General features: G+C 37.4%; 1 protein-coding gene across 1 annotated transcript in view; it reads right to left on the reverse strand.

Moving 5' to 3' along the window:
• Phf6 (PHD finger protein 6) overlaps positions 1–13,378 on the reverse strand; it is a 41,427-nt gene that overhangs the window by 11,912 nt on the left and 16,137 nt on the right. Inside the window, exons 5-9 of the mRNA XM_050121671.1 lie at positions 10,928–11,061; positions 10,631–10,674; positions 2,702–2,868; positions 2,415–2,558; positions 246–350 (exon numbers count right to left, since the gene is read on the reverse strand). Coding sequence (XP_049977628.1) covers positions 246–350; positions 2,415–2,558; positions 2,702–2,868; positions 10,631–10,674; positions 10,928–11,061 — 594 coding nt within the window. The remainder of the gene's footprint in view (positions 1–245; positions 351–2,414; positions 2,559–2,701; positions 2,869–10,630; positions 10,675–10,927; positions 11,062–13,378) is intronic.

Genomic DNA, 13,378 nt, shown 5'->3' on the forward strand with positions numbered 1-13,378 from the left:
TGGAATAGAGGAAATTTTCACAATAAAACTTGAAAGAGGTTTGCACTCCACTGGCCCTCCACATTCATCAGCTCTAACATTGTGCTTCTGAAAGCTACTGACCAGTAATCAGGTTATATTGAAAATTATGAAGACTTCATATTAAATTTCTGATAACTGGATAAATATGAGATTTGCCTTAAATTTAAAGCAGAATCTAATGCAATAAATATGTGTATATGTATATATATATAAAAATCACAGACCATCCTTTTTCCTCGTTTAATCTCCTGAAGTACAGTTTTAATATCAAAATCTCCAAATTCTGCTCTTGATGTTGTTGTGAGCTGGACAGTGCCAGAAGAAAACAACTACAAAAGAAAAATGCAGAACATAACCACTTAGCAGTTCTTATAAGAAAAATTTAAGCAGTGCAGTAACAAGTCATTAATTTCTATAACTCCCAGAGTAAGATTTTGCCTAAATAATATCAACTCAAGTATTTTAAATATTTTCATGTCTCATTGCAATATAAACCAAAATGGAAATAAAAACCCAACGAAGATTGCCAATTGGAGCTCAGATTATAACCTGCTTTAAATAGCAAAGATTTCAATAATACCATTACCCTGTTTGCCCAACTATTAATATTTCCAGAAAGTTTTGAAAAATATATTAAATTGGCAAACTTCAACTAGCAATACAGATTAGAATCCTTTTTGATATTGTTTTCAAAACAGATATATATCTAATCTACTCCATGAGGGTCCTTGGAGAGAACACATTTTGAAAAAGAAAATTTTGGGTAAATCTAGTATGTACTATAATCCAGAATTCTGTTTATTTGGGGCGATATGGTCTTAATTTTTTTTATTACACTATATATTTCTATATGTGCCACGGCATGTGGATGGAGGTCAAAGAACTTGCAGGAGTCAGTTCTCTCTTTCTGTCACACAAGTCCTGGGAGCACAAGTGCCTTTATCTGCTGAGTCATTTCCCAGGCCCAGTTACTTAGATTTTGAGACAGTATCTGACTATGTGTTTTAGGCTGGCCTTGAACTCAAACTTAAGATGTTTTCTCCATTTCAGCTTCCCAAGTGCTGGGCTCATAGGCTTGTGATTTCACATCTATTAACAACTTATTATATAAATAACTTTTCAAAATTAATTTTTTTAAAATGTATTTATTTATTATGTATACAGTGTTCTGTCTGTCTGTATGCTTGCTGGACATGAAGAGGGCACCAGACCTCATTACAGATGGTTGTGAGCCACCATGTGGTTGCTGGGAATTGAACTCGGGACCTCTGGAAGAGCAGGCAGTGCTCTTAACCTCTGAGCCATCTCTCCAGCCCTCAAAATTAATTTTAAGTGAGATGACTAGTTCGATACAACCTAGCTCAAAAGATAAATAAGGCCAGGATATAAGGATGCAAGAAGAGAATCTCTCCAAGGAATTTTATAGTCTATTAGGAAAGGTACATTCATAAACAACTGCAATACAGAGTGCTAAATACTACAATAATGATATTTATTAAGTTATATGTGAAGCCCAAGGCATTTATAAACATTTGTATTTAATAAATGATTATAAAGATGAAATTCTTAGACTTACAGAGTATTTTCATATGGTAACTATAATTAGTATTACTTCAAATATGGGTTTGTTTTTTTTTAAAAAAAAAAATCTGAAGTATACTAACATTTGGGGCACACACTCTTTAATCCCAGCATTCGGGAGGCAGAGGCAAAGTTCTCTGGGCTCAAGGCCAGCCTGGTGTACAGAGCAAATTCCAAAAAATCCAGGGCTACCCAGAGAAACCCTGTCTCAAAAAACTAAAAGATTTGGGAGCATAACATTTGTGATGCTTTGTACTAATTGTCATCTTGATACAATCTATAATCACCGTGTAGACAAATCTCTGGGCATGTCTGTGAGACAATTTCTAGATTAGGCTGAGGTGGGTGGCATCATTGCATGGGCCGAGGCTCCAAACTGAATAAACGAGAAGCAAACATTTACCGTTCTCTGCTTCTTGACTGTGGATTCAATGTGACCAGCTGCCTCATGCCCCAGCCATACCACCACTTCCCTACCACAATCCAAACTGAACAAACCCTTCCTCTTTTTCTTTTTGTCTTCTCTCCTTTTTGTCTTTTGAGGCAGGGTCTCAATATGTAGCTCTCTGGTTTAGAACTCAGATAAGTGTTTGACTCTGCCTCCCTAGTGCTGGAATTAAAGGCATGCGCCACTACATCCAGCCCAAATTCTTCCTTTCTTAAATTGCTTTGCTCAGGTATTTTGTCAAAGCAATGAGGAAAGTAACTAATACTTCACTATGCAAGGATCTAAAACAATATTTGAAACAAAAGCACTAGATTTGATTACCAGCTAAAAGATTTTTTTAAAAAACCTTAAGAACCATGCCTACCATGCATTTATAGTGCGCAGCTGCCTTCTTGGCATTAAATATATGCAACTTCCCTCTTGCTTCATTTTCTTCCTCCCCTACATGGCAAAATCCACATTTAGGCCTGGTGTCATTAGGACTGCTCCTGTGTGGAGATCTATCCCGCTGTAAATATAAAAGGAAAAAGACACTTAAAATGGATTCAAAGTTTATTAGCACTTCAAACAATATATCTTACCTGTAGACACAGTATAAATGGACTATTCATGTTCCAACAAACGGGAGGAATTCACTAGTTTTCTACTTACATAGGAACTACTTTCAATTTCGTCTGTTCCATGGGAAGATGTAGATCGGGTGTCTTCTGTCAGCCCTTTAAAATTAGTTTTCCTTGGTCTTCCTTTGCGACTTTTCTTCTTAGTCTTTGGAGATGAGGGCTCCAGTTCATGCTCATTAAAACTTTCTTCTAAATCAGCTGCTCAGAAAGAAAGCAAAGCTTTACATGGATCAACTTTAACAACCAGCACTAGGTCCATGAGGTCTGCTAGGTCTGGGAGCTATGCTTCTCATTAGCATGAAATGGGCCCTGGAAATGCAGAGGACTGGTCTGGGGCATATTAAAAATAAGTGTTGTGATACTGGCTGTGTGGCTTTTCAGCATCATTACAATTATAATAAAATAATCTCAGACATACTGATCACATCTCAAGAACTTATTAGACACACTGGGCAAATGGCAACAGCATTAGCAGAGACCTTAATTTCCATCACTGTAGTTCTATGGACAGCACTGATATGGATATAGTTCATCCACTGTGATAACTGAACAAACAACTCCATCTTTAAAGCCATTTATGACTGAACTAATTGATAAATAGTTAAACATATCTTAAGTACAAAAAGAAGCTCTAACACAAGCAATAAAAAGCCATTAGTGAGTTAGCTGCATGTACTTTCATTAAACACTTAGGAATTTTACAACTACTTTACCCATAAATGAGAAAAGAATTCTACAATTAACAGAAAGTATTTCATTCAGTTATTCACCATAAATATTTATTTATTAAAGGCCCAAGATTTGAGGATATGCGATGGCTTGGTGGGTGAAGGTGCTTGTTGCCAAGCTTGGCAACCTAAGTTCAAGCCCCAGATTTGACATAAAGACAGAAGGAAAGAAACACCACAAAGTTGTTATCCTCATCTGCTGTCTGGCACATACATAGACATAGTTTTAGTAAACATTTTTAATATAAGTACTTATAAGATAATGTATTTAGTATTAAGAATGGTACAAAAAACAAACATTAATTTGCCTTGGGGCCAACCTATAAGTTCTAGACAAAACCTTCTAATACATACATTCATTGGTTTTCCTTTAGTATGTTACTGACTGTAATTCTACAAACTAATTTCTCAATGAGAAATTCTATCAGCTCTATTCTCAGATGCCAATATCTTTCTTAGGATATACATTCATGATTCATGATAGGGAAAAGAACAACTCATTTAGTATGTTTGAATACATATAAACTCAGGGATAACACTAATATTAGATTATAAGGTAGTTATACCAATTAGTTCCAGAGAGTAAGGTGAGAGAATTTTTGAAACCAATTTTAGGTCCAGAGAAATGGTGGCTCAGCAAGTAAAAGTGCTTGGTGCCAAGCCTGACAACCTAAGTTCGATCCCTAGAATTCACATGATGGAAGGAGAGACCTCCAACATACACATACACACACACACGTAAATGTAGCAAGTTTTAAGGTAATTTTAATTGCACCTTTGTTCTCTTTAGTGTTTTAAATAAGCAATGTGCTGCTTTTCTAATCATAAGAATGAGGATTCTTTTTCCATCACTTATGAGAATGTAAGTTAGCACAATTTTTATTCTATTTTACTTTTTTTACCTTTAAAAAAAGATTTATTTTTATTTTATGTGTTCGGATGTTTTGCCAGCATGTAATGAGTTTACTACCTGTGTGCCTGGTGCCCCAGAACTAGAGTGGTAAACTGTTACGAGCTACCATGTAGGTGCTGGGAAGAAACTCAGGCTCTCTCAACAGCAGCACTTCTCCAAACCCCCTTTAACCTGTTTTGAGATAGGTTTTTACTTTGTAGTCTAAGATGGCCTTGAACTTATGGCAACTGCCCGAATTCCTTGACTTCCTGAGTGCTGGGATTATAGGTTTGAGTGACCATATCCACAGCTTAAAAGTGATCTTAAACAAACCACCACTCATAATCATAGCTCCTTATAGATAATCAAATGTTTAGGGATTATAAACTGTCTATTAATGTACTTTTACAAACATAGACTAGTAGCAATAAGCTAGAGCCAGTTGCTATTATCAATACTCAGCTTTTAAAAGATTTCTTTTTGTATTTGTGTATGGATGTGCACACTCATGCTGGGTTCTGCAAAGGCCTAAAGAAAATGTTGGACCCACAGGAGCTGGAGTAAGGAGTAACCACCTGATGTGAGTACTGGGGACTGAACTCGGGTCCTCTGAAAGAGCAGCAAGTGTTCCTAACCACTGATCCTTTCTTCAGCCCCAAATTGATTAATTTAAAATTTTTTGAAGTTGTATCTCTTTTTGTTGTATGTGTATGTGTGTTTTGCCTGAATATATGTCTGTGCACCAAGTGTATCAGTGTCTCCAGAAGCTAGAATAAAGTGTCAGACCCTCTGGAATTGGAGTTACGGACAGTTGTTAGTTGCCATGTGGGTGCTGGGAACTAAACCAAGGTCCTCTGTAAGAGTACCTAGATCTCTGAATTGCGGAGCCATCTCTCTAGCCCTGTACTTACTGCTTTTAAGATGCTGCTTTAAAGAGGGTTCAGAGAAATAGCTCAGGTTCAGTGGGTAAAGATGTCTGCCACTGTGCCTGACAATCTGAGTTTAGTCCTTGCATGTACATACATACACATGCATGCACAAACACAAACGCACAAAAGTAAAGAAAAATAATTTAAAAAATTTAAAGGCTGGGCCGGAGAGATGGCTCAGCGGTTAAGAGCACTGATTGCTCTTCCAGAGGTCCTGAGTTCAATTCCCAGCACCCATATGGTGGCTCACAACCATCTGTAATTCCAGGGCCAGGAGATCTGACACTTTCAGACCAATGCACATAAAATCAAGTTAAAAAAAAATTTAAAGGCTTCTGGGTAGAGATGGTGCATGCCTTTAATCCTAGCACCCAGGAGCCAGAGGCAGGAAGATCTCCTGGAATTCAAGGCCAATTTGATCTACAAAGCAAGTTCTAGAACAGTCTACGCTGTTACTTAGAGAAACTCTGTCTTGAAAAAAAGGGGAATAAACAATATAGTTCCTACTCAGATACATACAAGAAAAGCATGTAAAGAAATAGTGCTTAGCTAAGCATGGTAAAATATATCCATAAAACTAACACTCAGGCTGCAAGCAGCAGGATCTTGAGCTGGAGGCCAGCATGGGCTACATAATAAGACCCTGTTTCAAAACAGCACAACTAGACGAATTACATAGGATTTAATTCTGTTCATTCTTGCCCGTATTTAATGCATAAACTTCCCACTAAGAATAGAAAAGTTTAAGAACACTAGTCAATATCACACATAGCTACCACACTAGATGATGCAAAGAAGGAACATCAAGCAAATTCTACCGATGTTGACAAGTCATTCATCTCTCAAAGCTTGATCTCTATTGCTTTGTAAAAAGCCAGGTATCTTTCCATCCACACCACTTAGCTAAGCCAGAACTTCTCAAGCTTGATCTTGTTAAAAGACAGTCCTTTTTAGAAAGTCAATGTAAGGCTTAAGATTAGACACTTTTAATAAACTCATAGATGTTGCTCATCCTGCTGACCTATAGACTACACTCTGGGTAAAAAGGATCTATGACACTCACTTCTTCCTCTCCCAGTTGCTAATAACTACGAACTCTCCTGCTCATGTTACCTAACACAACAGGCTTTCTTTAGCACACAGCTCTTCTCTGTTCCAACAGTCCTCATTCTGGCTAGTTTGAACTGACCATATGGGCAAACTAGCCACTCAATTACATTACCTTCAATGATGTCCTCCATCAAGTACCCAATTCCTAAAGTCAGACCCTGATACCTCAGTATCACCTAAAATGCTTCCCTTTGTGTAACTTTGGGAAATACTTGTTTGCTTTCCCAGCACCCATATGGTGGCTTGCAACTATCCAGAGCTGCCTTCTGGCCTCCATGGACATTAGGCATGCATATGGTGCACAGACATACATGTAGGCACCTAAGATAAAAATACATCTAAGGTCAGGCAGTGGTGGCGTGAGCCTTTAATCCCAGCACTCGGGAAGCAGAGGCAGGCGGATCTCTGTGAGCTCGAGCCCAACCTGGTCTACAAGGCAAGTTCCAGGACAGGCCCCAAAGCTACACAGAGAAACCCTGTCACAAAAAACCAAAGCCAAACAAAAAAAATACAACTAAAACTAAAGATAAGATTATGCCTCAAATTCCAGAATATAAATATAAACATATACTAAATACCAAGAAAACAAAAGGGCCTGATAGTCTACAGAAGTATACCATGAACCCAGAAACTCAAACTAATTTGAAGTTGTTCATAAAGTATGAAATATAACTAGAATTCTCTCACTCAGCAAATTCTAGTTGGGTCTTTGAGAGAATTCAGGCAGTAAGGACACTTGCTGCTTAGGCTAAAGACATGAGTTCAATCCTGAATTACACATGATAGAAGTAGAAAACCAACTCCCAAAAATTGTTTTTGTCATACACACACACAAACACAGGCTCATACTAAATAAATAAATGTAAAAACAAAACAATTTTTAATAACCTTTCTTAGTATGCCCTGCACTGCAGTGGCTTTTTTTTACCACTAGATGGTACTACTGGTTTCAGCAGGTCAGAAAATAAAATAAGAGCCAGCTATATTAATCAGCATATATTAATCATCTTTAAGTATATCAAGTATCCTGTCCCACTATATTCATATACTGAATCTTAATCCTCAGCTCTTAACACAGATGGCTACACTAATCATAAAAGGGTGCTGTATAGATACACTGTTAAAATCTGAAGGAAGTGAATGATGGGAAAGCTTCCTTACAATGGTTTTCTTCCTTTTTCATATAGTGTTTAGGTTAGAACCCAGCACTGCACATAACAAGCAAGCCACCTTCCACTGAGATACACTGCCAGCCCCTACTTAGAACCCTTCACAAAAGATTTTTAATTAAGAATTCTAGAATTGAGTGAAAAAAATAGAAAAATAGCTGTATGGGATTTTCAATCACACTCATCACCTCGAAAAGTATTTGTTCTTATTGCTTATCCGGTCATTTCCAAAGAGGCCAGAAGAGGGCACTGGATCCCCTGGAGTTAGGAGTCACAGGCAGATGTGTGCTACCTGATATGGATGCTAGAAACCAAACTTTAGTCTTCTAGAATAGGATCAAATGCTCTTTACTACAAGCCACGTCTCCAGCCCTATATTCTCCTTTTTAAGAGCACACAAAAAAGTTTGTTAAAAATTCATTTATTTTTACTTATGTATATGTGTGCCTGCTTATCTATATTCAATGTTGAATTTATACTTAACTATTATTTTAATTGTATGTATTTGTAGAATATAGCATAATAACTCTATACATGGATACAGTGTATGATGACCAAATCACAGTTAGCATGTGTAGCTATTAAATCATTTGTTCCAAAAATTTTAATTAAGTATCATGCATATTTCAGTGCACATATATGATGACTGTATTTTTAAGCAGCATGAATTAATATGGACTTCAGATGCGAAAACAGTATGGTTTTCTACTGTAAAAGCAAAGTATAAGAGATCAGAAAGGGAAACCAGTTTATTTATACCAGTAATCAGGTAAGTGGATTTTCTAAGGATTTATTTTTAGTGTATGTGTGTGTATGTGTATGTTGAGAGAGAGGTATGTAGTTAGGTGTTCATGAGTTCAGGTGCACATGGAGGCCAGAGGAATCAGACCCTAGGAACTACCCAGCATGGCAGTTGGGAATCTATTCTGTAAATTCTAATTGGTTTTAATAATAAAAACCCAAAGTCAGATATCAGGGTAAATGCTGAAAGATCAGAGAAGTAAAGGAGCCAGCCACTAGAGAGACTTTTAAACTCTATTGAATCCTTAGACTGAGGGGCAAGATCCTATCTCCATGAATCCTCAGACTGAATGCCTCGAGCTCTGATTACCCCCACCTCCCCACCCCTGCATTATAGTCTTCTCTCTGCCCAGCCATATCCCTTCCGGCCTCCACTTTTCCCTCGTTTTGGGATTATAGGTGTGTGAGTCCCCGAGTACTGAAATTAAAGAAATGAGCCAACACTGCCTGGCTCTGTTTCTCTTTTGGACTGGATCAATTTCAGTGTAGCCCAGGGTGGCCTTGAATTTACAGAGGTCTGTCTGCCTCTGCCACCACTGCCTGGCCTCTACAGCTAAAAACTAGTGGCTAACTATGCACTCTGATTTTCAGGCAAGTTTTATTTGTTAGATTACAAACAAAATATCACCAAAGGAATCCATCTCTGATCCTTTTCAAGAAGGCTTTATATCTCTCCAGGCCCTAGCTAAGTCTTTAAAAAGATCAGCAACAAGACCAGCATAGTGGCAGACACCTTTAATCCCAGAACTTTTGGGAGGCAGGGACAAGGGAATCTGGCTACATAATAGAGAGACCCAGTCTCAAAAGGATCATCAACTTCCTAAAATACCAGTATTTGATCCATTTTAATTTTGAACAGAACAGACTTAGAAGCTAACAAAAAAATTTAAAGACTTAAGTCCAAGTTAAATGAAAAATTAAAATTAATCTGAGATTGAATCTCATTCATTTTATACTGCTAGTAGACATTTTCATAGTGCTAGTAGACATTATCAAAACCATCTATTTGAAAGGTTTGAGCCAGGGTTGGAGAGGCGGCTCAACAGTTAAGAGCACTAACTGCTCTTTTAGAGGACCTAAGTTGGATTGCCAACACCCACATGGAAGCTCACAAGAGTCTGTAACTCCAGCTCCAGGGGACCTGACATGCTCTTTTAGCCTCCATGGGTACAGGATATGCTCATGGTGTACAGACATACCTGCAGGCAAAACACCCACACACTTAAAACAGAAAAATAAAAGGTTTGACCCAAGTCAGAATCCAACTTGAGAACTAACTTCCTCATGCTTTAAGGACCAGATGCAAATTAGCTAACAATATGTAAACATGTAGTTTTATAAATTTAAGTGGAAACAAAATAAGCTTCTATTTTTAAATCTTAGTTACTTGTAAAGTATCTATTTTCTTCTGGAAAAAAATAATATATCTCCACATATTTCTCAGTGAGGGATGTGTTTTTAAATTCCCAGTCAATATGCAAAATCATGAATAAGTCTAAACTTTTTTTTCCCCTACATATACCTACTTATGATAAAGTCTGACTTATAAATTAAGGACAATAAAGCATTAACAACAATAACTATTAATGAAACATAAACATATTGTAATCAAAAGTAACTTAAAACTTGTTAATTTTGAAAATTTCTACTTAATATTTCTGGATCATGAGAGCCCAAAAGTAAATGAAACAATGGAAAGCAAAATCATGAATAAGGCTACCACATAAAGCTACCACAATGTGTTGAAATTTTCCTAGAACATATGCTGATCCAAAGTACATTAGTATTTCTACATTCACATTGTCTATAAGAGCTAATGAAAGCAAGAATCCCAATTAGCATCCTTCCAGAAACATCACTGTTACCACTGTTTCTTTCTAATGTGACTTAAGTTTTCAATGTACACTTTATAAGATCTCTGAGGTAAAAATTTTCTTTAAAAATTAGCTCTTATTTACATTAGTTTGTTCTAATGATGTCCCTTGATGTGGGACTCCCCTCTGTTTATCATTGATTGATAAAAGTAGCTGCTTCAGCCTATAGCATGGCAGAACACAGCCAGGCTGGAAGATATATATAAGTAGGTGGAGTCAGTGAGATGCCATGTAGCCACAGGAGGAAATAGATGGTGGAACCTTGCCAGTAGGCCATAACCTCATGTTGATGCACAGATATAAGAGCTAGCTAGAAATATGTATAAGCTAATAGGCCAAGAAGTGTTTAATTAATAGAGTTTCTGTGTGAACTATCTTGAGAAAAACCTTAACAAATCACCATTCATATTTTATTTACATTTCTTCCTGAAACATGAGACTGACTGATGAGACATACCTTCAGAGTTATGTGCCGTTTTCTTGTGTTTTCGACAATAAACCCTGAGGGGGAAAATACAAAATCATGAACTAAATTAAATTCAGCTTCCAAATTACAAAAATGAGCAGCACAGTCCACCCCATTCATAAACTGAATTTTTTTAAATCTCACTGTTACACTTCCTAAATCATTTCTTTAACTATTACATATCAAAACAGCCTTTATAGTGACAATGAAATGCTTTGAATGAGGAGAAACTATAAAAGCTGAAGGAAAGTATGATTGCTTTAAAACAAAGCAAAATGAAACAGTTACATGTAAATGCCTTGTGAAGGTTTCTCTCGGATCTGAGCTTTATCATGCAATGCACAGTGGTAGTGGTATGTCCTGTGGCAGGTTTTCACATCACAGCCAATTGTTGCTCCAGGACAATGGCACAAAGAACACATCTAAAGAAAAACAACAAAACAATATTCAAATGTGAGTTTGCTAATACTGTCACAAACAGCTGAGGGGCATTCCAATTTCTGTCAGAAAAAGCAAGCTGGTTATTGAAAAAAATTCTAATTCATATTAGTTTTCTTATTTTGTCTCCTAAAAATAATCTGAATAAAATAATTCTGTTGGTACTTTTTTCATTGATTAAAAAATATAGGCTGAACTCAAAGAAAAACATATATTTATCCTCTTGGATATTGGAAGTAGACAAGATCACTGGGCAAAAGTTGAGAGCATGGTGGTGGAGGTGAGGGAAAGGGGAGGATTGGGGAGAACTTGGAGGAATGGGATGGTTGGGATGGAGGAAGGGTGATTATGGGATCAGGGAAGTATATATCTTAATTAAGGGAGCCATTTTAGGGGTTCCCATGTGTCCAAGGGGATGTCCCCACCTAGGTCCTTGGGCAGCACAGGAGAGGGTGCCTGAACTGGCCTTATCACATAGCCACACTGATGAATATCTTGCATATCACCATAGAAACTTCATCTGGCGATGGATGGAGCTAGAGACAGAGACCCACATTGGAACACTGGATTGAGTTCCCAAGGTCCAAATGAGGAGCAGAAGGAGAGAGAAGATGAGCAAGAAAGTCAGGACCGTGAGGGGTGCACCAACCCACTGAGACATTCTGGCTGATCTAATGGGAGCTCACCAAATCCAGCTGGACTGGGACTGAAACAAACCGGACTCTCTGAATGTGGCTGACAATGAGGGCTGACAGAGAAGACCATGATAATGGCACTGGGTTTTGATTCTACTGCATGTACTGGCTTTTTGGGGGCCTAGTGTGTTTGGATGCTCAACTTCCTAGACCTGGATAGAGGGGGGAGGGCCTAGGACTTCCCATAGGGCAGGGCACCCTGACTGCTCTTAGGACTGGAGAGGGAGGGGAAGAGGAGAGGGGGGAGGGGGAGGGAAATGGGAGGAGGTGGAAATTTTTAATAAATAAATAAATTTAAAAAAAAGAAACAAAGATATTTCCTTTGACTGCCTCTGGGGGGAAAATATAGGCTATTATAAATGTCTGTTATTTCTCTATGGTCAAGAGAATACCCGAAATACTGTAAATCATGAATCTGAGCTATATATAAATACCACTATAAAAAGATTAACTTCTTTTGCAATCCAGAACTTGCTGGATACAATTAATTAGGAAAAATACCATATAAGATTTTTTTCCCTTAAAACTTCCAGTTAAATCAGAGAGAGTGTTGATACAGCTCAGTGATACACTGCTTCCTCAGTCACAAAACCTACCAGCAGTCCCTAGTACCAGTGGTCCCTGGTACTACCACCAAAACCAATTTTCAAACCAGATTTAAATGAAGATTAAGAAAGATTTAAATGAAAATCGTTGAGAAAAACTCCCCTATACTATTTGGGAACCTGGTAGAATCAATTGGAAGTTAGGTCAGTAGAGAGGATAAAAGAATTATAAAGTAGTTTTAATACCTTGAGTTGAGAATATTTTGTGATATCTAATTGATTATACTGTGAAAATAGGCCTGCCTGCTTCAATTTACTTTTACTTACTGTCTGCATTATGAATTCAAGGCAACAGAGAGAAGATTCTTTCAACTCGATATTATCTTATGTTCTGAACTTATTAGATGGTAATTAACCAGCTCATACTCTATATTTAGAAAACAATTCTGTTTTTAAAAGTACATAACAATCATTAGTAATGGTTTTGGTTCAGAAAACACAGTGTACTGCACCCTGTGGACTTTTAATGTGCCATCTCCTAAGCTATAAATGCCATAGCAAAGTGAATCATAATAAGGTAAAAACAGAGCCTTCACTTTGTTTCCTGGTTGCCAGATACCTTGCTCTAAACTCTCATCTCAGTACTCAGGAGACCAAGGATGGAGTGTCAGGTCAGCCTGGGCTACATTTACTGAGACTCTCCTCCAAAATCCAAACCCAAGATCAAACAAGCAAAAAACAAACACCACTTATAATCCTAACATTTGGACTACTTAGTCCCTAAGCAACGCTGATGTATTAAGAGGCTAATATAAATTCCAATAAAATTTTCCACATTTCTCTAAAGAAATCTCTCAAACTATCATTTTTATAAATATTCATGTAAGTCAAAAATACTCTCAATGTAGGTACTTCCCAGAAATCATAAGGGCCACTATCCACTATTAATACACAAGAAATAACCCACTTCTTCAAATGAGTACCGAAACTCCAAGTAATTACCATAAAAAGAAACACTGTGCTCATGGAGGAACAGCAAGATCACAGAGCACTTGCTCAGC

This window comes from Alexandromys fortis, unplaced genomic scaffold, assembly GCF_014885135.2.
Source record: "Alexandromys fortis isolate MF-2015 unplaced genomic scaffold, M_Fortis_MF-2015_v1.1 scaffold_194, whole genome shotgun sequence".
In the NCBI taxonomy this organism is placed as follows: domain Eukaryota; kingdom Metazoa; phylum Chordata; class Mammalia; order Rodentia; family Cricetidae; genus Alexandromys; species Alexandromys fortis.